Source organism: Macaca mulatta, chromosome 1 (assembly GCF_049350105.2).
Source record: "Macaca mulatta isolate MMU2019108-1 chromosome 1, T2T-MMU8v2.0, whole genome shotgun sequence".
NCBI lineage: Eukaryota > Metazoa > Chordata > Mammalia > Primates > Cercopithecidae > Macaca > Macaca mulatta.
In genome coordinates, this window is record NC_133406.1 from 231,086,556 (window position 1) to 231,110,970 (window position 24,415).

General features: G+C 50.1%; 3 protein-coding genes across 34 annotated transcripts in view; 2 read left to right on the forward strand and 1 right to left on the reverse strand.

Moving 5' to 3' along the window:
• The window catches only part of PIK3CD (phosphatidylinositol-4,5-bisphosphate 3-kinase catalytic subunit delta), a 100,156-nt gene that overhangs the window by 54,919 nt on the left and 20,822 nt on the right, over window positions 1–24,415 (reverse strand). For 19 of the 32 annotated variants that reach the window (XM_077974886.1, XM_077974872.1, XM_077975005.1 and 16 more), the window contains exon 1: window positions 19,606–19,677. The exons of 2 other annotated variants lie outside the window; for them this stretch is intronic. The gene's annotated coding sequence lies outside the window, so the exon portion shown is untranslated. Of the gene's footprint in view, window positions 1–6,112; window positions 6,276–10,854; window positions 10,954–19,605; window positions 19,678–24,415 lie in introns of those variants that run through there. 11 more of the 32 variants (XM_077974914.1, XM_077974842.1, XM_077974815.1 and 8 more) reach the window with 2 other exon arrangements.
• Window positions 14,743–19,564, forward strand: LOC144336494 (uncharacterized). Its single transcript, XM_077975231.1, has 2 exons — window positions 14,743–15,465; window positions 17,852–19,564. Exon 2 carries the CDS (start codon window positions 18,845–18,847, stop codon window positions 19,445–19,447), a length of 603 nt encoding a protein of 200 aa, XP_077831357.1. The 5' UTR covers window positions 14,743–15,465; window positions 17,852–18,844; the 3' UTR covers window positions 19,448–19,564.
• Window positions 16,851–17,654, forward strand: LOC710638 (putative uncharacterized protein PIK3CD-AS1). The gene is made up of 2 exons (XM_001099505.5): window positions 16,851–17,235; window positions 17,390–17,654. The coding sequence occupies exons 1-2, from the start codon at window positions 16,997–16,999 to the stop codon at window positions 17,652–17,654; spliced, it is 504 nt and encodes a 167-aa protein (XP_001099505.2). The 5' UTR covers window positions 16,851–16,996.

The following is a 24,415-nucleotide window of genomic DNA, read 5'->3' on the forward strand; positions in this document are numbered from 1 at the left end:
TAGTCCCAGCAACTTGAGAGGCTGAGGTGGGAGGATCAGTTGTGCCCAGGAGTTCAAGACCAGGCCTGGTGGCTCACACCTATAATCCCAGCAGTTTGGAAGGCCAAGGTGGGTGGATCTCTTGGGCCCAGGAGTTGGAGACCAGTCTGGGCAACATGGTGAAACCCTGTCTTCCACTGAAATACAAAATTAGTGGGGTGTGGCAGCATGGACCCGTACTGCTGGCTACTTGGGAGGCTGCAGTGGGAGGATCGCTTGAGCCCAGGAGATCAAGGATGTAGTGAGACATGATTGCACCACTGCACTCCAACCTGAGCATCAGAGTGAGATCTTATCTCAAAAAAAGACCAGTCTGGACAGTAGAGTGAGACCCCAGTTTCTAAATAAATAAATTTTTAGGCCAGACACGGTGGCTCATGCTTGTAATCCCAGAACTTTGAGAGCCTAAGATGGGCAGATCACTTGAGGTGAGAACTTCGAGACCAGCCTGGCGGACATGGTGAAACCCCACCTCTACCAAAAATACAAAAATTAGCAGGGTGTGGTGGTGGGTACCTGTGGTCCCAGCTACTCGGGAGGCTGAGGCATGAGAATAGCTTGAACCAGGGAGGCAGAGGCTTCAGTAAGCCAAGATCGCACCACTGCACTCCAGCCTCGGTGACAGAGCAAGACTCCGTCTCAAAAATAAACAAATTGTTTTTTAAAATCCATTCCCTACTACAGTGTGGGCCTCAAAGATTCATTCATCCAATAGGTAAAAACTGCAACTTTTTAGGCACCCATAACCTGGCCCAGGTGTTTCATTGTTTCCAACCTTTACGACATCTTTCCGACAATCCAGTCAAAGAGGTACTGTCATCCTAATTCTCAGATGAGAACCCAGAAACTTAAATAACTTGTCAAGATCCCCTACATGTTAAGTGTCAAAGCCAAGATAGGAAGCCTCTAATTCTAAAACTCTTGCTTTTGATGCTAATCTGAAGCTAACTTTTTATCCATTCTCAAAACACGGTCCTGCTGGAGAAACAGAGCCATTCACATCTTGGGAAACTATCACATATTAGATGTGCTGCACTCAATTTAAAAATAGACCACACATCATCACCGATTTCCAAATGACAGCAGACGGGCTGTCTTATTAAAATACTCACCACACCACACAATAGGGAAAAAAAGATTCATGACCTGGTCATGGCTCCTGGATGTCTGAAACCATCAGAAACAGAAGTTGTGGTCTGGGAGAGTACATCCTTCCCTTGGCTCTCAATATGAGGAACTGGGTTTTTTGTTTTTTTTTTTTTTTTTTTTTTTTTTTTTTTTGAGATGGAATTTCGCTCTTGTCACCCAGGCTGGAGTGCAACCTCCGCCTCCTGGGTTCAAGTGATTCTCCTGTCTCAGCCTCCCAAGTAGCTGGGATTACAGGCACCCACCACCACACCCGGCTAATTTTTGTATTTTTAGTAGAGACAGGGTTTCACCATGTTGGCCAGGCTGGTCTCAAACTCCTGACCTCAGGTGATCCACCTGCTTCGGCCTCCCAAGTGTTGGGATTATAGGTGAGCCACCGCGCCTGGTGAGAAACATTTTCAATGGAATTTTTTAGAAGGATGTGTAAGGAGAAAGTTGGGGTTTTTGTTTTTCCTCCTAGAAGAAAATTCTCATGAAGTAGTTCATTTGAGACCAAGATCCTGGTGTTACTAACTTCCTCCTCAACAGCAGGTCAGCAGTAAAGAGGAAAATGCAGGCATCAAGCAAACCCTGTTTGCGTGACTTTCCTCTCCTTCCTTAAGGCTCCCTGAGGCCCACTCAAAACGAAAGCCAAGGCCACTCTAAAGGGTTTAAGAGGCCTGGCACAGGCTCATGCCCGTAATCCCAGTACTTTGGGAGGCCGAGGCAGGAGGATCGCTTGAGCCCAGGAGTTCGAGACCTGAACCAATGTATACTTTTCATGTACTAATTTATGATTTTACCTACGATTCCTGTCTTCCCAAAATGCATAAAACCAAACTGTAACCTGACCATCTTGGGCACACTTTCTCAGGACCTCCTGAGGCTGTTTCTTGGGCCATGGTCACTCATGTTGACTCAGAATAAGCCTGGGCAACAAAAGACCTCCATCTCTACAAAAAGCTACACAAATTACCCAGGTGTGGTGGCATGTGCCGATTGTCCCAACTACTAGGTGTGTGGATCACTTGAACCCAGGAGGTTGAGGCTGCAACGAGCTATGATCGCTCTACTGCATTGCAGCCTGGGTGACAGAGCAAGACCCTGTCTCCAAAAACAATTAATTAGAAATACAAATAATTAAAAGGTTTCAAGAGCAGGCATTATGGGCAGCAACCCAGGCTGGAGTCAAAGCCCCAGATTCTGTCTCCTGAAATATCTAAGGAATCCACCCAGCTGCCTCCGTTTCCCAAACAGCATATAGGGTCATCTGAATGTGAGCAGCAGAACAGTCACCAAGACAAATTTTGGACTTGAACAAAACCATTAGGGAGTCCTTAGCCCCATTTCCATGCTACAGAGGCTGCAGGACCACAGCAGACTCAGGGTCCTGGAGACGCAGCTCCTTCAGCCCCTACTCATCTGCTCAGGGAGCTAAGACCACCTGGGATAGGCTCACCGGCTTGCCCAGGGAGGCTCACACCCAGATCCAGTCAGCCAGCCAAGGACACAGACTATTTGGAGAGAAAGAGGTTGTCAGCTCCCCTTCTGGGACCATCTACCTCCAGGGCAGAAAAATCAATCTGCTATAGATTAAAACAAAATGAATCTTGAGGGAGAATAGAGACTTGTTAATTTACATTAATATATAATAAGAATAAGGGGGAAGGATGGGAGAGGGGTAAGGGATAAAACACTACACACTGGGTACAGTGTACACTGCTTGGGTGACAGGTGCACCAAAATCTCAGAAATCACCACTAAAGAACTTACTCGTATAACTAAAAACCACCTATACCCCAAAAACTACTGAAATAAAAATAAAGTATTTGCCAAAAAAAAAAAAAAGAACAGCTAATATTGACAGAGTATGACTATGTGGCAGGTGATGTTCATTATCTAATTTACCTTATTTAATCCTTCAGACAAACCTAGGAATAGGTCCCTTTAAGGTTCATTTTACAGACAGGGAAATAGAGGATCAGAGAGGTTAAGTAGTCTCCTCAAAGTCACACAGCTGGGAAGTGGAAGAGCTATGGTTTGAATCTGAATTCATCCAATACTAGAGTTCATGGGTTTAACTACTGCATTACTGAATTTAAAGATGAATCCGCCTCCCAGGGAGTTGGTTCACTGGACGACTAAGGAAGTGCAACCCTCATGCTATACATCCAGCAGTAAAGAGAAAGAAAGCTATTTAAACTCATTGGCAATAAAATAACTAGGTTTTACACCAGGCGTGGTGGCTTTCTCCTGTAATTCCAGCACTTTTCGGGGCCAAGGCGGTAAGATCACTTGAGCCCAGGAGTTCCAGACCATCCTGGGCAACATAGTGAAACCCTGTCTTTACAAAAAATAAAAAATAAAAAATAAAAAAAAATTAGCCAGGCATGGTGGTGGCACCTGTAGTCCCAGCTACTTGGGAGGCTAAGGTGGGAGGATCACTTGAGCCCAGGAGGTCGCGCTGCAATAAGCTGTGATTGCACCAGGGCACTCCAGTGTGGGGGACAGAGTGAGACCCTATCTCAAAATAAATAAATAAATAAAAGAAAAAGAAAAGGAAGATACATTTTAAATAATTACCTTCTGAGCCTATTAGCAAAATAGTCTTTCGGCCAGGCGTGGTGGCTCACGCCTGTAATCCTAGCACTTTTGGAGGCTGAGGTGGGCAGATCACAAGGTCAGGAGATCAAGACCATCCTGGCTAACACAGTGAAACCCCGTCTCTACTAAAAATACAAAAAATTAGCTGGGTGTGATGGCGGGCGCCTGTAATCCCAGCTACTTGGGAGGCTGAGGCAGGAGAATGGCGTGAACCTGGGAGGCAGAGCTTGCAGTGAGCCGAGATCGCGCCACTGCACTCCAGCCTGGGCGAAAGAGCAAGACTGTCTCAAAAACAAAACAAAACACACAAAAAATTCTTTCAATGTTATTCAATGCTGGCAAGGATGTTATGAAACTATTATATGTCACTGGGATCAACTGGTCACCAAGGCTAGAGTTCGGTGGTGTGATCATCACCCCTGGCAACTTGAATTCCTGGGCTCAAGCGATCCTCTCGCCTCAGCCTCCCAAGGAGCTGGGATTACAGGTGCATGCCACTGTGCCCAGCTAATTTTTAAAAACAAGTTTTGGCTGGGCGCAGTGGCTCATGCCTGTAATCCTAGCACTTTGGGAGGCAGAGGCAGGCAGATTGCCTGAGCTCAGGAGTTCGAGACCAGCTTGGGAAACATGGTGAAACTCCCTCTCTACTAAATATAAAAAATTAGGCCAGGTGCAGTGGCTCACACCTATAATCCTAGCACTTTGGGAGGCTGAGGCAGGCAGACTGCCTGAGCTCAGGAGTTCGAGACCAGCCCAGGCAACATGGTGAAACCCCGTCTCTACTAAAATACAAAAATTAGCCAGGCATGACGGCATGCGCCTGTAATCCCAGCTACGGGAGGTTGAGGCAGGAGAATCACTTGAACCCGGGAGGCAGAGGTTGCAGTGAGCCAAGATCACACCACAGTACTCCAGCCTGGGTGACAGACTGAGACTCTGCCTCAAAAAAAAAAAAAAAAAAAGACCGGCTGCAGTGGCTCATGCCTGTAATCCTAGCACTTTGGGAGACTGAGGCAGATGGATCACCTAAGGTCAGGAGTTTGAGACCAGCCTGCCCAACATGGTGAAACGCTGTCTCTACCAAAAATACAAAAAGTTAGCTGGGCGTGATGGCAGGCACCTGTAATCCCAGCTACTCTGGAGGCTGAGGCAGGAGAATCACTTGAAGTCAGGAGGAAGTTGCAGTGAGCCGAGATTGTGCCACTGCACTCCAGACTGGGCGACAGATCAAAACTCTTGTCTCAAAAAAAAGACAAAAATTAGCTGGGCATGGTGGCGGGCAGCTGTAGTCCAAGCTACTTGGAAGGCTGAGGCAGAAGAATAGCTTGAACCCAGGAGGCGGAGGTTGCAGTGAGCGGAGATCGCACTACCGTACTCCAGCCTGGGTGACAGAGCAAGACTCCGTCTTGAGGGAAAAAAAAAAGAATGAAAGGGCTGATAGGATGATGAAAGCTGAAATGTTTAAACGGAAAGAAGTTGTATCTCCTTTACCTAAATATTTTATGAGAATGGATATTGTATCTGACTGGGGAATATTTCCCCTGCCTACTATTGGAAAACAGAAAGCACGTAAATCCCCTCCTCAAGCAGTATTAATTGGACACGTCAATGTCCAAACTGAGCCCACACAGTGTAGAATAGAAGCTGCAGTGCTCGCGTGTGCTGGCATGAGTGAATTCTGTTCGACAGCCCTGTGCGGAATGTAAACCGGAGCTATGGCAAGAGCTTGCGAGCGCCTCCCAGAGATGAGGTGACTACTGGGACTTTGGACAAGTGCGTTTCCACTTGAGGGGCATTTACTACCTTGCCATGGGGTATTAAGCAAAGCTACCCCTATGACTGATATGACTGAAGAACAGGAAATTATTTTTTTCAGGCTTTTTTTGTTTTGTTTTTTTGTTTTGACAGGCTCTCACTGTTATCCAGGCTGAAATGCAGTAGCGCAATCACGGCTCACTGAAGCCTTGACCTCCAGGGCTCAGGCAACCCTCCTGCCTCAGCCTCCCAAGTAGCTGGGATCACAGGCACACACACACCCAGCTAATTGCTTTTATTTTTTGTAGGACAGGGTCTCCCTTATGTTGCCCAGGCTGGTCTCGAACTCCTGGGCTCTAGCGATCTTCCCATCTTGGCCTCCCAATGTGCTAGGATTACAGGTGTGAGCCACCACACCCAGCTAGAAGGACAGAAAATAATCTTGAAGACTGAAATACCCAGGACATCTTGGGTGATGTCAAGGAAACACTAACAGGGATGACAGTGTCCACAAGAGTTCCCTAATATGACAGAAATCGTTTATACAGGATGGCATTACCTGGTAAGGCAAGGAGGGGGTACTCACATGAGCAGGGAGCCTCTTTTCCCCTAGGACTGACTCTGGAACTCTGATGAGCAGCCAGATTCTGTAGCACCCAACAAACAGCTCTCGCCTGACCAAACAGGAGCTGCTGGGTTGGTGGCTAGAGTTCCAAGGTGAACGATGCCTCGTTTGGAAAGATGCCAATCTGATCAAAGATGGTAAAAACAAATCAGCTCTAAGGGCCGAAATGCATGTTGTTTTCCCAGCAGTGATGGCAGAACTGAACAGTGTAAAACCCCCTGTATCTGTGCAGGGCTTTGGGTGCCAGTTCACCCTCCCCTGGCCATACATTTAGACAGGAGGGCAATGGAAACCTGACCTATTAAACAGACATTTCTTTGGGACACAGCCCTATAGAAAATGAGGGGTAGGCTGGGTGCAGTGGTTCATGCCTGTAATCCCAGTACTTTGGGAGGCCAAGGCAGATGGATCACCTGAGATTAGGAGTTCGAGACCAGCCTGGGCAACATAGTGAAACCCTGTCTCTACTAAAAATACAAAAATTAGCCAAGCAGGGTGATGCCTGCCTGTAGTCCCAGCTACTTGGAAGGCTGAGGCAGGAGAATCGCTTGGACCTGGGAGGTGGAGGTTGCAGTGAGCTGAGATCACGCCACTGCACTCCAGGCTGGGCGACAGAGTGAGACTCCGTCTCAAAAAAAAAAAAAAAAGAAGAAAAAAGAAAAAAAGAAAACGAGGGGTGCATTAAAGTCGGACCTGTTAATGCCCATCAGAAGAGCCTTCTAGGTTTGGAAGGTGACAGGAATCAACAGGTAGATATCAACAGGTAAATATCCCACATGCTCCCTTGAGGTGGCCACCTGGGTCCGTGAATTGAGGGGATACGGGCCCTGCAGCGGCGCAGAGATGGGCTGGATCTAGCATGCTCCTCCGCACCCTCTCGGGTGCATAATGCCAGGAAGAACTGTTCCGTGTGCCAGTGAGAGAGACAGACACTGCATAGGGCGGTGGGGTAGATTCCCTGGTAGGAGGCTCTGAGCATAGCTGGCAAGTGAGACTGAGGCTGGTAGCCCTGGGGGCTACAACTGGGTCTTGAATAGATGCTGACTTGGAGTGGGCTTTGCTTCCCCAGTGGAAAGTGCAAATGCTCAGGGTGCCAGAGCCAAACCAGAACAGAAGACACCGCGTGTGTTTGGATGGCTGTCATTTCTTCAGACCACAGAACATGCTGTAAAGCTCATAATGTCCAGCTACAGGCTGGACAGAGACAGCCTCCGCAGAGCAATAGTTTGATAAAGAAACGAAACCATGGCCGGGTGCGGCGGCTCACGCCTACAATCCCAGCACTTTGGGAGGCCGAGGAGGGTGGATCACTTGAGGTCAGGAGTTCGAGATCAGCCTGGCCAACATGGCGAAACCCCGTCTCTACTAAAAACACAAAACTTAGCCAGGCGTGGTGGTGGGCACCTGTAATCCCAGCTACTTGGGAGGCTGAGACAGGAGAATTGCTAGAACCGGGGAGGTGAAGGTTGCAGTGAGCCGAGATCTTGCCACTTCACTTCACTTTTCAGCCTGGGAAAAAGAGCGAGACCCTCTCTCAAAAAAAAAAGAAAAAAAAGAAAAAAGAAAAAGAAAAAGAAAAAAGAAATGGAACCGCTCTCCCGTTTTGTGGCCATCACCCAAGGCGGAGTGGCCCAAATTAAGTTCAATACTTTTGTGACTTAGGACCACAGCAAGAACCACAAAAGGCATTTTTATGCATCTTCCCACATTTGCAGAAAGAGAGATTATGTCTTCCCCTCTTACCAAAGAGCTGAAGCAAAAGCCTAAGTTCAGGTTGTGTGAGGACACTATAAAGGCCAGCAGATGGCAAAGTGGTCCAGGTTTAAAGGAAGAAATATGTCATCTACACTGAACACGTGCAGGGGGAAAAGTCTAATGGCACAACTGTCCACGCCAGTGTTCATCCCAGCCAGGCTGTTACCATTAGGCTAACACTGGACAATGACCACAAAAAGATCCTTGAATGGGCCAGGTGTGGTAGCACACGCCTGTAATCCCAGCACTTTGGAAGGCCAAGACAAAAGGATCTCTTGAGCTAAGGAGTTCAAGACCAGCCTGGGCAACACAGCAAGACCTTGTCTCTCCTAAAAAAAAAAAAAAAATTTTTTTTTTTTGAGATTGAGTCTTGCTCTGTCGCCCAGGTTGGAGTGCAGTGGCACAATCTCGGCTCACTGCAATCTCCACCTGCCAGGTTAAGGGTTCAAGTGATTTTCCTGCCTCAGCCTCCCAAGTAGCTAGGACTACAGGCATGTACCACCATGTTTGCCTAATTTTTTTTTTTTTTGAGACAGTCTCACTCTGTCACCCAGGCTGGAGTGCAGTGGCACAATCTCAGGCTCACTGCAAGCTCCGCCTCCCGGGTTCACATCATTCTCCTGCCTCAGCCTCCCAAGTAGCTGGGACCACAGGCACCCGCCACCCACGCCCAGCTAACTTTTTGTATTTTTACTAGACATGGAGTTTCACCGTGTTACCCAGGATGGTCTCGATCTCTTAACCTCGTGATCTGCCCGCCTCAGCCTCCCAAAGTGCTGGGATTACAGGTGTGAGCCACCGCGCCTGGCCCATTTTTGTATTTTTTTTGTAGAGATAGGGTTTCACTGTGTTGGCCATGCTGGTTTCAAACTCCTGATCTTAAGTAATCCATCTGCTTTGGCCTCAAAAAGTGCTGGGATTACAGGTGTGAGCCACCACACTCGGCCTCTACTAAAAAAAAAAAATTTAATTAGCTGGGCGTGGTGGCATGCACCTACAGTCCCAGCTACTCCAGAGGCTGAGGCAGAAGAATCGCTTGAACCCAGGTAGTCGAGGCTGCAGTGAGCTATGACTGCACCACTGCACTCTATCCTGGGCAACAGAATGAGACCCTATCTCAAAAGAAAAAAAGAAAAGACAAGACAAATGCTTGGCTGGGTATGATGGCTCATGCTTGTAATCCCAGCACTTTGGGAGGCCGAGGCGGATGGATCACCTGAGGTCAGGAATATGAGACCAGCCTGGCCAACATGATGAAACCCCATCTCTACTAAAAATACAAAAATTAGCTGGGCGTGGCCAGGCACAGTGGCTCAAGGCCTGTAATCCCAGCACTTTAGGAGACCAAGGCGGGTGGATCACTTGAGGTCAGGAGTTCGAGACCAGCCTGTCCAACATGATGAAACCCCATCTCTACTAAAAACATACAAATTAGCTGGGCGTGGTGGCGCATGCCTGTAATCCCAGCTACTCGGGAGGTTGAGGAGATCCAGGAGAATCACTGGAACCCGGGAGGTGGAGGTTGCAGTGAGCCAAATCATGCAATTGCACTCCAACCTGGGCAACAGAGCAAGACTCTGTCTCAAAAAAAAAAAAAAAAAAGAAAGAAAGAAAAAAAAAATCCTTGAATGGAAAGCCAAATCTCACCATGTAGGAGATGAAAGAGGCAAATACAAGAAAGAAATAATTCACAGATGCAAGAATAAAGTAATCTTATATACAAACTTTCCTTATATCTGCTAAAATGGAAAGCAGAAAAAAGTAGAACTGGCAGCTGAAAGGCTGGCTGTCTGAAGTGGAGAGGCGAAGGCAGGAAGGGGTGGCTCACCTGCCTCCCCCAGTATGTGCCCACACTCAACCTGGGAGGCACTAAGGAGTGTCCCCATGTGCTAGTCCTGTTTTCCTGGTGGATCTGGGGAAGGAGGGTGGGGACGATGATGGTATGACTATAATTCCTGCTGAGGGATGAGTACACTGGTATAATGACTGTGATTTTTTCCTTCTTCCCAACTGCAGCTCAATGGCACTTACACTGCCACTAAAAAGGATGTGTAGGTTATGAAGCAACGTGGAAAACTGCTAATGAGCCAATGTTAAGTGGAAAAAAACCAATTCCAAAAGCACATGCCTAGCTGCTCAAAAAAATTAAAAATTGAATTACCATATGATCCAGCAATTTGGGTATATACCTGAGAGAACTGAAAGCAGGGATTTCAACAGATATCTGTCCACCCATGTTCACAGCGCAGCATTATTCACAAGAGTCATAAAGTGGGAGCAACACAAGTGTCCATCAGGTGAATGAACAAAAGAACGTGATCCTGGCCAGGGGCAGTGGCTCATGCCTGTAATCCCAGCACTTTGGGAAGCTGAGGCGAGCAGATCGTTTGAGAGCAGGAGTTTGAGACCAGCCTGACCAACATGGAGAAACCCCATCTCTGCTAAAAATACAAAACTAGCCAGGTGTGGTGGCACATGCCTGTAATCCCAGCTACTCGAGAGGCTGAGGCAGGAGAATCACTTAAACCTGAGAGGCGGAGGCTGCGGTGAGCCAAGATCGCACCATTACACTCCAGCCTGGGTGACAAGAGTGAAAATCTGTCTCAAAAAAAATACAGGCTGGGCGCGGTGGCTCAAGCCTGTAATCCCAGCACTTTGGGAGGCCGAGGCGGGCGGATCACGAGGTCAGTAGATCGAGACCATCCTGGCTAACACGGTGAAACCCCGTCTCTACTAAAAAATACAAAAAAACTAGCCGGCGAGGTGGCAGGCGCCTGTAGTCCCAGCTACTCGGGAGGCTGAGGCAGGAGAATGGCGTAAACCCAGGGGTGGAGCTTGCAGTGAGCCAAGATCCGGCCACCGCACTCCAGCCTGGGTGACAGAGCGAGACTCCGTCTCAAAAACAAAACAAAACAAAACAAAAATTAGCCAGGTGTGGTGGTGCATACCTGTAATTCCAGCTACTCAGGAGGCTGAGGCAGGAGAATTGCTTGAATCAGGGAGGCGGAGGTTGCAATGAGGCTGAGATCACGTCACTGCACTCCAGCCTGGGTGACAGAGCAAGACACTGTCTCAAAAAAGAATGTAGTATCTACACACAGTGGAATGTCCAGCCTTAAAAATGAAAGAAATTCTGAAACTTGCCCCCACAGGGATTAAGCGTCAAGAAAGCATATGCTAAATTAATGAAGCCAGCCTTAAAAAGACAGATACTGTAGGATTCCACTCCTGTGCAGTACCTACAGTTGTCAAAAGCACAGACAGCAGAATGGCTGCCAGGGCTGGGAGGAGAGGGGAGTTAGTGTTTAAGGGGAAAAGAATTTCAATTTTGCAAAATGAAAAAAATGCCTGGGGGTGGGTGGTGGTGATGGTTGCACAATAGTGTGAATGTACTGAATCCCACAGAACTGCACTCTTAAAAATGCTTAAAATGGTAAATTTTATGTTATGTATATTTTAAAATTAAAACATGAAAATTAAGATAAAATCATATGCCTACTAATTACAACTAAATTATTTATTATTTATTATTTATTTATTTATTGAGATGGAACCTTGCTCTGTCGCCCAGGCTGGAGTGCAGTGGCGCTATCTCAGCTCACTGCAAGCTCTGCCTCCTGGGTTCACGCCATTCTCCTGCCTCAGCCTCCCGAGTAGCTGGGACCACAGGTGCCGGCCACCACGCCCGGCTAATTTTTCTGTATTTTTTTAGTAGACACAGGGTTTAACCGTGTTAGCCAGGATGGTCTCGATCTCCTGACCTCGTGATCCTCCCGCCTCAGCCTCCCAAAGTGCTGGGATTACAGGCGTGAGCCACTGTGCCCGGCCTATTTTTTATCTTAAGTTCTGGGATACATGTGCAGGACATGCAGGTTTGCTCCATAGGTAAACGTGTGCCATGGTGATTTGCTGCACCTGTCAACCCATCACCTGCGTATTAAGCCCTGCATGCATTAGCTATTTATCCTGATCTCTCCCACCCCCCACCCCTCACCAACAAGCCCCAGTGTGTGTTGTTCCCCTCCCTGTGTCCATGTATTCTCGTAATTACAACTAAGTTAAAATGCATGTCCAAGAGAAGTTAATGGAAAGGACACCCAATGGGCAACCGCTGTGTTGGGCAAGAGGGATGATAATAAATGGCTTCTGTTTCTAATCCACTCCACACCAGCTCCTTTGCAGATACCGCATGGATTGCTATGTGCCTGGCACTTTACAAAGGATAATATACAAAATCCTCAAGACTAACAGGTAGGTATTGCTATCTCAGTGTTACAACTGGACTCTGAGGTTCTGATGGGTTAAGAGACTTGCCCAAGGTCACCCAGCAGATAAAAAGTGGCTGGGTGGCCAGGCCCAGCACTTTGGGAGGCCAAGGCGGGTGGATCACCTGAGGTCAGGAGTTTGAGACCAGTCTGGCCAACATGGCAAAACCCCGTCTCTACTAAAAACACAAAAATTAGCCAGGTAGAGTGGCACGTGCCTGTAATTTCAGCTACTCAGGAGGCTGAGGCAGGAGAATCGCTTGAACCTGGGAGGTGGAGGTTGCAGTGAGCCAAGATCCCACCACTGCAAGATCCCATCCCATCCCAGCCTGGGCAACAGAGTGAGACTCTGCCTCAAAAAAAAAAAAAAAAAAAAAAAAAAGTGGCTGGGAAAAAACCCAGTTCAGCTGACTCCAAAGACAGTACATTCTCTTCCATGTGGCAATCCCCCTCAAACCACCACCTCACCCAGCCCCACCCTCACCTGGACATAAATGACTATCTTTTTTTTTTTTTTTTTTTTTTTCTGAGACAAGGTCTCGCTCTGTCACCCAGGCTGGAGTGCAGTGTTGCAACCAGAGCTCACTGCAGCCTTAAATTCCTGGACTCACGTAATCCTCCCACCTTAGTCTCCCACGTAGCTGGGGCTACAGGCGTGCATCACAATGCCCAGCTAATTTGTTTTTATTTTTTGCAGAGATGGGGGTCTCACTGTATTGCCCAGGCTGGTCTCAAACTCCTAGGCTCAAATGATCCTCCTTCCCTAGCCTCCCAAAGTGTTAGGAATACAGGCATGAACCACCATGCCTAGCCATAAATGGTTTTCCGAAGTTTCAAAAACAAGGCCGATTAGCTTCCCTATTGATAAGAAAGCATTTCTTCCAGATTTCATGACCAACATAGACAAGAGCAATGCCCCCACTGGGGCTGACGCAAGAGAGGGGCCCAGCCCTTCCAGAGAGCCCCGGAGCACCTCACCCAGTCATTCTCCCATGTCCTCATCCACCCCTCCTACAAACTTCAATGACGAACGGGGCTCCCCAAACCCCTCCCAGTGCCACCAGCCCCATACCATGTCCTGGGGTAAGAGGTGGGAAGACAGCAGCATCTGTGTGCCCACCTGAGCCCTCCCCCGACCTCTGCCAGTAGCTGCCCAACAGACAAAAGTTCAAAATGTGAGGCGCTGTGTGATCTGAGAGAGAGAGCGAGCAGTCCTGGGCTGGGAACGGGCTGCGGAGGGCAGGGATTGTTGTTGAAGATAAAGAGGGAGGAGTTTGTTGGAGAGGGAAAGTAAGAGCATTTCTCCTCCTGAGCTCCAGAAGTTAGCCCAGGAGGTTAGGGGTGGGATGCGGTGGGTTGCCAGTTCATACAAGTTGGGGAACGGCAAGCAGGAAGGAGGCTGGGGTCAATGGTCCAGCAGAGATCACCACGGACTCTGACATCTTTGCCTAAAGTCACCCAAGTGGCAGAACAGAGCAGCTTCCTTGCAAAGATGACAGCACTCCCCAGCGTCCCCAGAAAACACAGAAAGACATTCCTGTTTATCTGCAGTGGGCTGAATGGTAGCCCCCACAAAGCCAGGTCTTAACCCCCAGGACCTGGACATTATCTGGAAAAAGAATAATGTGGAAAATGGGTCTTTGCTGATGTAAGTAAGTTAAGGATCCTGAAATGATTTCTACCTGAATTATCCAAGGGAGCCCTAAATCCAAAGACAAGTGTCCTTATAAGAGATAGACAGAGACCCAGACACACGGAGGGGATGCCCTTGTGAAGACGGAGGCAGAGACTGGAGTGATGCAGCCACAGGCCAAGATACGCTGTAGCCTCCAGAAGGAAAAGCAAAGAAGGATTGTCTCTCTACAGCCCCCAGAGGGAGTGAGGCCTTGCTGACGCCTTAATTTTTAACTTCTGGCCTCCAGAACTGTGAGAGAATACATTTTTTTTTTTTTTTTTTTTTTTTGAGATGGAGTTTCGCTCTGTCACCCAGGCTAGAGTGCAGTGGCGCAGTCTAGCTCACTGCAACCTCTGCCTCCTGGGTTCAAGAGATTCTCCTGTCTCAGCCTCCCAAATAGCTGGGACTACAGGCACATGCCACCATGCCTGGCTAATTTTTGTATTTTTAGTAGAGATGGGGCTTCACCATTTTGGCCAGGTTGGTCTCGAACTCCTGACCTCAAGTGATATGCCCACCTCAGCCTCCCGAAGTGCTGGGATTACAGGCGTGAGCCACTACACCCGGCCCATTTCTGTTATTTTCTTTTAGCGACAGATCTCGCAATGTTGCCCAGGTTGTAGTGCCATGGCTACTCACAGGCTCCATCATGGCTCACTGCAGCCTCAAACTCCTGGGCACAAATGATCCTCCCACCTCAGCCTCCCAAGCAGCTGAAACTATAAGCATGCACATTTCTGTTGTTTTAAGCCACAAAGTTTGAGGTCATTTGTTACAGCAACCACAGGAGGTTAACAACAGTTGAGCATCCCAAATCTGAAATCTAAAACGTTCCAAAATCTGAAATTTTTGAGTGCCATCATGATCGAATACAAAGCTCTTTGGAGCATTTTATTTTATTTTATTTTATTTTATTTTATTTATTTTTTTGGGACGGAGTCTTGCTCTGTCATCCAGGCTGGAGCACAGTGGAGCCATCTCGGCTCACTGCAAGCTCCTCCTCCCGGGTTCACGCCATTCTCCTGCCTCAGCCTCCAGAGTAGCTGGGACTACAGGCGCCCGCTGCCACGCTCAGCTAATTTTTTGTATTTTCAGTAGAGACGGGATTTCACCGTGTTAGCCAGGATGGTTTCGATCTCCTGACCTGGTGATCCACCCACCTCAGCCTCCCAAAGTGCTGGGATTACAGGCGTGAGCCGCCACACCCGGCCGCTCTTTGGAGCATTTTACATGTCAGACATTTGGATTTGGAATGCCCAGTTGGTAAGCATATAATGCAAATATCCCAAAATCCAAAATCCAACCCATTTCTGGTCCCAAGCATTTTGGATAAGGGATATTTAACCTGTACAGCATCCTCCAGGATGAAAAATCCCAAAAAGTCCATCCCTTTCTGCATCTCCTCCTCCCCCACCCTACTCCTGGCACCTCCCACTCTTCCGGCATTTTCTCTAAGTGGAAGCAATTTCCCCCAATATGAGTGAAACAGAAGCCAACCGAAATACCACTTTAGAAATGCCGCACCCTTCGCTCTGATCACTCCCCCTGTGCTCAGAATGTAATAGGAAGGCTGGGCACGATGGCTCACGCCTTTAAACCTAGCACTTTGGGAGGCCAAGGTGGACGGATCACCTGAGGTCAGGAGTGTGAGACCAGCCTGGCCAACATGGCAAAACACCGTCTCTGCTAAAAATACTAAAAATAGCTGGCCATAGTGGCGCATGTCTGTAATCCTAGCTACTCGGGAGGTTGAGGTGGGAGAATCGCTTGAACCTGGGAGGCAGAGGTTGCAGTGAGCCGAGATCACACCGCTGCACTCCAGCCTGGGCAACAAAGTGAGACTCCATCTCCAAAAAAAAAAAAAAAAAAAAAAAAAAGAAGCAAAAAGAAAGTAATAGGAAAAGCGACCCATTTCCAGGAGTCCTGACCCTTATCCGAGGTAGTGCGGTTGTCACTTCTGGGGAGGGAGGGGAGTTTCATGCATATCCAGCCAGTGCAGCTGGAAGGGGAACATTCACAGGCCCCAGGGACTGTGCTGGCCCTCAGGGAGGCGAGGGTGGCCCATTATTTTGGTAGGACCCACAGCAAGCCACAGTGTTTAGCTGCAATAAAAAAAAAAGGGTGGCAAGGGGTTCCTGGGTTTTTTATTGTTTCCATCTTGAAACTCGCAGCATTTCTGATATGATTGCCGGGGATTTCCACCAACCAAATTAAAGACAATTCAGTCTTAGCGTTAACTGTAGGGAGAGAAAGGTGGCGTTTTGCAACCTTCGCTAATTATGAAACACTGTCACCAGTACCAAGATGATAATATTTTCCTCCCTCTCAAACAAGCCAGGCTCTGCCACCCTCCCGTGGACAGGGCCCTTCCTTGTCTCATCCATCCTGGGGCATTGCTTCTAGGACCATCTTCTCTAACAGCTTTGCTGCGAAACACGCTTGTCCCCTGGGGAATAGCTGAAGCCACCCTCCTGGCTGAAAGAGCTTTTTTTCTTTTTTTTTCTTTTTGAGATGGAGTCTCACTCTGTTGCCCAGGCTGGAGTGCAGTAGCACAATCTCAGCTCACTGCAACCTCCACCTCCTGGGTTGAAGTGATTCTCCTGCCTCCACCTCCCGAGTAGCTGGGATTACAGGTGCTCATCACCATACCCAGATAATGTTTTTTGCATTGTTTTGTAGAGACAGGGATTCACCATGTTGGCCAAGATGGTTTTGAACTCCTGACCTCAAGTGATCCGCCCACCTCGGCCTCCCAAAGTGCTGGGATTACAGGCGTGAACCACCTCGCCTGGCCTGAAAGAACTTTCTGAAGGCCCCACATTAAGGAAACATTTGCTGGGGCCCCAAACCCCACCATCAGGCCCACCCACACCAGCAGCTGGCCTCAGGGAGGGAGGGAACTGCTCTCTACACAAAAATGGTTTTGAAAATAACCCAGCCAAAGGGGAATTGCTTCATCCGTTGCACATTCACTTCTCCCTTTCACTGTGCAATTGAAGAAAAACAAGGTGAAGCAGGAACCGACTCTCACCATCACCACTCCCACCCCCATGAATTCCATCGGACACTCTTGTGTGACAGCGGACTGGCTCTGGGTGCTGGCCTCCAACCATTGGTGGACTGTCCGTCCTGTGAGCCCCCCAGGGGCCGATGCCCTCCCACTCTGCCTGCTCTGTTCTTAGCATAGCCCCTGAGCCCCCGTGGGATCTCAGGAAATACTTGCTAAACATAGTAGCGGAGGAGAAACGGAGCCCCCAGCTTAGTGCAAAGACCCGGCGGCGTGGACTGAGGCTGCAGAAACGCAGAAACGCGCTTTTCCTGCTAGAAGGGGACATCCGCGTGGTCGGGAGTACCTCTGGGGCACGTGCCCTAATTCCAGAAACATCTAAGTGAGCAGTGTGGCCAATGTAGTCTGTTTCTGAACATGGGCTGAGGGGTGTGGGAAGTGGGGCTCAGAAGGAGGCTAGCTTAGGTGTCTCTCGAGCAGGCAACTGGGTTGTTGTGTTATATTTTTCAGAGATGGGGTCTTGCTCTGTCACCCAGGCAGGAGCGCAGTGGCACTGTAATAGCTTACTGCAACCTTGAACTCCTGGCTTCAAGTGATCCTCCCGTCTGGGCCTCCCAAAGCTCTGGGATGACAGGTATGAGCTACCGCTATCAGCCACAACCGGGTTTTAAGAGCACTCCTCCAGCCCACTCCAGTGTCTTCCATCATTCTGTGCAAGTACCAAAAGAGGACCAAGCCCAGGAAGCCGCCAGCAGGCCTCTCACCAGCCAAGATGGCTGGAATCCTAATATCAAGAAATGAAACTCCAGCAGGCCATGGAAATGCTAAGGGGTTGGCATTTCTGCTCTAGAGAGAGCCAAAGAGAAAGCTCTATTTATATCTCCTTGCGTTTGGTCGCAGCCTCATCAACCAAAAGAACCTTCCGCCCCACTCAACACATCAATCAAATTGGGGAGGGGTGTGAATGGCAGCAGCGGGTGTTACAGAGGAGTCTCAAGGGTATCTTAGAGGATGCCTCTGAAAAGTCGTCCCCTCCAAATCCCCCCAAGATAATTACTAGGATATTCTCCTTACCCCGCCAGCAACGGCACCCCCAGATGATTAAACGCGCTGGCGTCGGAAAGAGCTGGGATTCTGGAGGAGCTACTTGTAAACTGTGTGGGTTGGTGAGTTATTTAACTTTTCTGAGCCTTCATTGCCTTAACTGTAAAATGAAGACAACACCACTCAGTTCCTACGGTTGTCCAACTGAAATCACCTAGGTAAGAACGACCAGTTCTTTGGGGAGTAATGTCCTATGGTACCGTTCAATTGACAAGAACACCAAGGCACCGTCAAGCACTCCTGGAAGAAAGCAGGGGTTAGCCCTTGGTCTTAAAGGCCCCAGGGAGCAGTAAACCTTCCCCTCCGAGAGCCCTGAGTGAGGAAAATAGCCCCTTCCCACTCCAACCCACGGCACACCCGCCCCACATCCACGCGCGGCTGTGCCCAGCATTTCAGAGGTGGGACTTCTCAGGAGGCAGAGGGAAGGCCCCCTTAATGGAGTCTGGTGGGGTTCAAGATCCGCAGGTCCCTCCTTCCAGGGAACACCTACACCAAGTGAGAGCTGGCCCATCAGCTCCGCGCTCCATCCGCAAACTGGGCAGATCCCAGGGGGGCCACGCGAGGAACCTGCATCTTGGCCGCTCCAGGGCGCCCCCCACCCGCGACCCCGGAAATCTCGCCCCTACCTGCTTCACTCTCGCCCCACCCAGAGCGCACTTTCGGGACCTCCCAGCGGCCCTTCCCCGGTTCTCTGGACCCCCGTCTTCCCGCCCCGCAACGCCCCCATCCTGGTGCCCACGAAAGGTCGTGCCAGTTCCCCTCTTCTCTATCTCAGAGGAAGAGGTGCAGATGAGGAAGCCTAAATAAAAACAGGAAACTCGATTTTTTAAAAAAAGCCTCATTCAGGCTGAATTACGGGTAAGAGTATTTTATAAAAAAGTCCGGAAATGCAAAGCTGGGGGCGGTTTTGCCGGCGTAACCCCGGCTCGGCCGCAGATCCGGAGCTGATCTTGCCTGCGCCGCTGCAGCAAACGCGGCGAACAGCGCGGGAGGCCTGGGACGGGGAGGCGGGGCGCGGGTCCACAAGTCGGGAGGAAGCCCCGGAAACGTCCACCCTGGTCCCTCTGCAGCTCCGCTCCCCACTTGCCCGGGCTGGGAAGGGCGCACAGGACCCGGGCGCCGGCGAACTGTGCGCAGCCCTCTCTCCGCGCCAGGGCACTCGGGGGACACCGCCAGCGCGCCCTCTGTGGACCCAGCCGCCGTACAGAGGAGGTCCCTGGTCCTCTCGCCAGCGCTCGGAGCGGGCGCACGCGCTGAGCGCTTCCAGTTTCCTCTTGCCTCTGCCGGCGCACGGGAGGCCGCACCTCCGCTGGGAGCTCAGCCGAAACCCAGCCGCCCGGCCAGGCGGGCAAGGCGCGCAGTGCAGGCGCCGGAGAGCTGCACGCGCTCCTCTCGGCGGGCCCACGGGGGACGGCCCCGGGCCTCTAGGGCAGCCCCCGCTCAGGTCCCAGCAGCCCGGCCCCCGGGGCTCCCAGGGCCCGGCTCGCTAGACGCGGGGAGGTGCCCAGGGCCAGGGCGCATGGGCTGTGTGTGCCGGAGAGACGCCCGCCAGCCAGCCCCGCGGCCCCGAGCGCAGCCGCGGCTCCCAAAGCCCCTGGCCGCGGTCCTCTTCCCACCTCCCCTGATGCAGCCAGCGGCGATCGCTTACCTTCCTGGCGCAGCTGGCAGGGCTGGGCGGCTCGGCTCGCGGCCGCTCGGAGCGACGGCGCTGGGCGCGAGTGAGCCTCGAGGGAGGGAGGCGGGGCGCGGCGGGGCGCCCCGCCTGCCGCCAGCCCGCACACTCCACTTCCCACTTTGTTTCCTTTTCACTTACAACAGGAAAAACAACAGGTCCCCCAGGGCCTCGCCTTCCCCCGCCGCCCACACCCCCAAGCTCGCCTACTGCTAGAGGGGCATCATCCCAGGTACCTCTGGAAGCTGCACCTTGCCCTTCTACAAAACAAGTTTTCTTTTTATGCGAAGGAAAACGACCATATACAGGTCCTAAGCGCCCCTAAGCGCTCCGCCTTCACGCAGGAAAGAATTTCAACAGCAGCGGGAGAAAGGCTGAGAGCGGGAGAGAGAGAAGGGGTAACCTGCCAGCTCTAGGCACCCAGGGACCCCAAGCACCACTGCGAGGTGACCAGTGTTGGGGCTCAGGACACACACCCAAAATATGACTGTGGGAGACCAGCATGTGCCACCCCAAAATATACTTCTTCAGCATATTTTGAAGGGATTATTCTTAGAAACTGAAGGCATAGGAGTAGCTCTGAAAAGCTGTCCTTTTGTAAAATGATTTATATATATAAAGAAAATCTCCAGGCTTGGCACTGTGGCTCACTCCTGCAATCCCAGCAGTTTGGGAGGCCGAGGTGGCAGGATCGCTTGAGCCCAGGAATTCGGGCCAGCCTGGGCAACATAGGGAAACCCCTGTCTCTACAAAAAATTTAAAAATTAGCCAGTCGTGGTGGTGCACACACTGTAGTCCCAGCTACTCAGGAGGCTGAGGAGGGAGGATGGCTTGAGCCAGGGAGATGGAGGCTACAGTGAACCATGATTGCACCACTGCACTCCAGCCTGGGGAGCAAAGTGAGACCCTGTGTCAAAAACAGAGAAGGAAAATCTCCATTGGTAAAGTATTAGTATCAGGCAGAGGGCTGCTCAGAGCTAACTTTTCTTACCTGAAAAATTTTATCTGCATAAGAAGACAAACTTCATTCACCGTACCCTCTTCTCCCCTCACTCTCGCTTAACTTGTGTACCACGTCCCCAGGATCCCAAGCCTCTATTTTTTTTTTTTTTTTTTTTTTTTTGAGACAGAGTCTTGCTCTGTTGTCCAGGCTGGAATGCAGTGGTGCCATCTCAGTTCACTGCAACCTCTGCATCCTAGGTTCAAGCAATTCTCCTGCCTCGGCCTCCCAAGTAGCTGGGATTACAGGCACACGCCACCAGACCCAGCTGATTTTTGTGGGGTTTTTATGTTTTTTGTTTTGTTTTGTTTTGTTTTGAGAAGGAGTCTTGTTCTGTTGTCCAGGCTGGAGTGCAGTGGCGCCATATTGGCTCACCACATCCTCCACCTCCTGGGTTCAAGCAATTCTCCTGCGTCAGCCTCCCAATTAGCTGGGACTACAGGCACACACCACCATCCCTGGCTAATTTTTGTCATTTTCAGTAGAGGCAGGGGTTTTGCCATGTTTGCCAGACTGGTCTCAAACTCCTGACCTCGTGATCCGCCCACCTCAGCCTCCCAATGTGCTGGGATTGCAGGCGTGAACCACCACACCGACCCGAGCCCCTATTCCTTTCTGAAGGAATGTTTCCTGTCCCTTGTAGGATGTTATATGAGCTTTACTCATCTGATCCTTTGTCCAGTCTCATATTTTGTGGGATTCCCATGCATAGGTCGTAGTTACACATGCTTTTTCTCTTGTTAATCTCTCTTATGTAAATTTAATGTGTAGCCCAGCCAAGGAATTTAGAGGGTAGAAGGAGGCCACTCCCTCCTCCCCTACAGCAGGCATGAGTGAGAGGCTGGGGGAGACAGCCCAGGGCCTAAGTCCCTCCTTGCTCAGCCCTGGGTTGACAGCAGTGACCTCCCAGCTTTGGTGGACCAAGAGCATGGGGGTGGTGGGTGAGCCCATCCCTGAGATTACAACAGTGGCTTCATATCCTTCCAGGATAGGGTGAAGGGTGAGCCAGTCAATTACTTAGTGAAACAACGGCTTAAAGCACCCTCTTCAATCCAGCCTGGGAGGTAAAGGAGCTGTTATTGGTCCCTTGGATGGATGACGGATTTGAGGCTTAGATAAGGACTTTTTCTTTTCTTTTCTTTTTTTCTTTTGAGATGGAGTCTTGCTCTGTCGCCCAGGCTGGAGTGCAGTGGTGCGATCTCAGCTCATTGCAACCTCTGCCTCCCGGGTTCACGCCATTCTCCTGCCTCAGCCTCCCAAGTAGCTGGGACTACAGGCGCCCCCCACCACGCCCAGTTAATATTTTGTATTTTTAGTAGAGACGGGGTGTCACTGTGTTAGTCAGGATGGTCTTGATCTCCTGACCTCATGATCTGCCCGCTTCGGCCTCCCAAAGTGCTGGGATTACAGGCGTGAGCCACCACACCCGGCGAGAAGGACTTTTTCTACCCAAGAGATGCCTGGGCCTCTCAGGACCACCTTGGGCCCTGTGCCTGCTGGCTCCAGAGGCTGCAACAAGCAGAGGCCCAGGTCAGGCATGATGGCTCGTGCCTGTAGTCCCAGTACTTTGGGAGGACGAGGCTGGAGGATCACTTGAGGCCAGGAGTTTGAGACCAGCCTGGGTAACATGGCAAAACCCAGTCTCTACAAAAAAAAAAAAAAAAAAATAGAAAAAATTAGCCGGTGTAGTGGTGTACACCTGTAGTTCCAGCTTCTCGGGAGGCTGAGGTGGAAGGATCACCTGAGCCCTGGAGGTCGAGGCTGCAGTGAGCCATAACTGTTCCACTGCACTCCAGCCTGGGTGACGGAGTGAGATTCTGCCTTGAAAAAAAGAAAAAAAGAGAGACAGAGAGAGGCCCAGAGGCCATTATTCCAGCCAGGAAAGGGGAGAGGGCTTGGGTAAGATGGAGTGGCTTTCTAAATTGTCCCGGGTTTTTGTTTTTTGTTTTTTGTTTTTTTGTTTTTTGAGACAGGGTCTTGCTCTGTCACCCAGGCTGGAGTGCAGTGGCATGATCTCGGCTCACTGCAACCTTGCCTCCTGGATTCAAGCGATTCTCATATCTCAGCCTCCCAAGTAGCTGGGACTGCAGGTGTGTGCCACCATGGCTGGTTAATTTTTTGTATTTTTTAGTAGAGACAGGGTTTCACCATGTTGGCCAGGCTGGTCTGAAATTCAGACCTCAGGTGATCTGCCCGCCTCAGCCTCCAAAAGTGCTGGGATTACAGGTATAAGCCACTGTGCCCGGCCTGGTCCAGGTTTTCTAAGATGCAGGCTACAGGTTCTGTATTCTCCAGTGGACACTTGCAGAGGAGCCAGGAAGGACCATGGGTGTCTTTTGGAAGGAACGTTGGACCTGTCCCCAGGAATGCACACTAACAACCTTCCTGGGGTAGGCTCACAGCCTCATGCCTACCCCAGGCTCCGATCACTGGGCCTTAGCAGCAGTCTCTAGCCTGCTGCAAGGATGCCAAGAGCCAGAAGAGAAATGGACATTTCAGAAGGAACTCTAACGACCGAGCGAGCAGCCTGTCCTGAGGCTTCCTAACACCTGGCCCTAACCATGCTTTTGCTAGGCTGCACTTTCAGTGCTGCTCTCTGGTCTTTAGAGTTTGTTGCAAGAAAGAGCCAAATGAGGAATGGTTTTGCATCTTCCAAAGGAATTCTTCATTGAATATGTATTTGCTGACAGCAATTCAAATCGTGCTTTTTACTATGCAAGACGCTGCCAGGAGAATGAGGCATGCCAAGTTGCCAAGCACTAAGATGTGCCTTACATATTGTTCTCTTTGATCCCCGTGAAGGAAACCAGAATATGTCCCCCCAAAATATACCTCTTTGACATAAATATTTTTGAGCTGAAGGCAATTAAGAAGCAGCAAGCAGATGAAGAGATCTTTCTATCCTCTCCCCCTTTCTTTTTTTTTTTTTTTTTTTTTGAGACGGAGTCTCGCTCTGTCGCCCAGGCTGGAGTGCAGTGGCTGGATCTCAGCTCACTGCAAGCTCCGCCTCCCGGGTTCACGCCATTCTTCTGCCTCAGCCTCCCCAGTAGCTGGGACTACAGGCGCCCGCCACCTCGCCCGGCTAGTTTTTTGTATTTTTTAGTAGAGACGGGGTTTCACCGGGTTAGCCAGGATGGTCTCGATCTCCTGACTTTGTGATCCGCCCGTCTCAGCCTCCCAAAGTGCTAGGATTACAGGCTTGAGCCACCGCGCCCGGCCTCCTCTCCCCCTTTCTGCCTGTTAAATAAAATTTGCAGGAAGCCATTGATTGGGACAAGACCCCTGTACCGGGTCCAGCAGACCAAACCAATATGGAGTCACTCATGCTAAATGAAACTAATTAACTTAAGAGTATATACATGTAGCAAATAGCTGAGTTTTTGTCAGTTACAACAGCTGAGCTTTAGTAGATCTTAGGTGGCCAACTGATTCAAACAAAGCAAACACTGTAACCAATTAAGCTCTATAGCTTACTTCTGTTTTCCATCCACAAACACTCTATGTTGCTGACTGAAGCCCCTTGAACCTGTCCTGGTTCTGTGGGACTCCCAATTTTAGACTCATGAATGGGCCAGGGTGACTCATGCCTGAAATTCCAACATTTTGGGAGGCTGAGGCTAGAGGATCAAGACCAGCCTGAGCAACACAGTGAGACCTCATCTTTACAAAAAATAAAACATTAGCCAGGCATGGTGGCATGTGCCTGTAGTTTTAGCTACTTGGGAGGCTGAGGTAGGAGGATCACTTGAGCCCAGAAATTCAAGGTTGCAGCGAGCTGTGATCTCA

Excerpts from the sequence above, each read along its gene's own strand:
- LOC144336494 (XM_077975231.1), top strand. The coding sequence starts at position 18,845 with ATGCAAAGCTGGGGGCGGTTTTGCCGGCGTAACCCCGGCTCGGCCGCA.
- LOC710638 (XM_001099505.5), top strand. The coding sequence starts at position 16,997 with ATGCCCTCCCACTCTGCCTGCTCTGTTCTTAGCATAGCCCCTGAGCCC. Across the intron at positions 17,236-17,389 it reads CTAATTCCAGAAACATCTAA|GCAGGAGCGCAGTGGCACTG; the intron begins GTGAGCAGTGTG and ends TCTGTCACCCAG.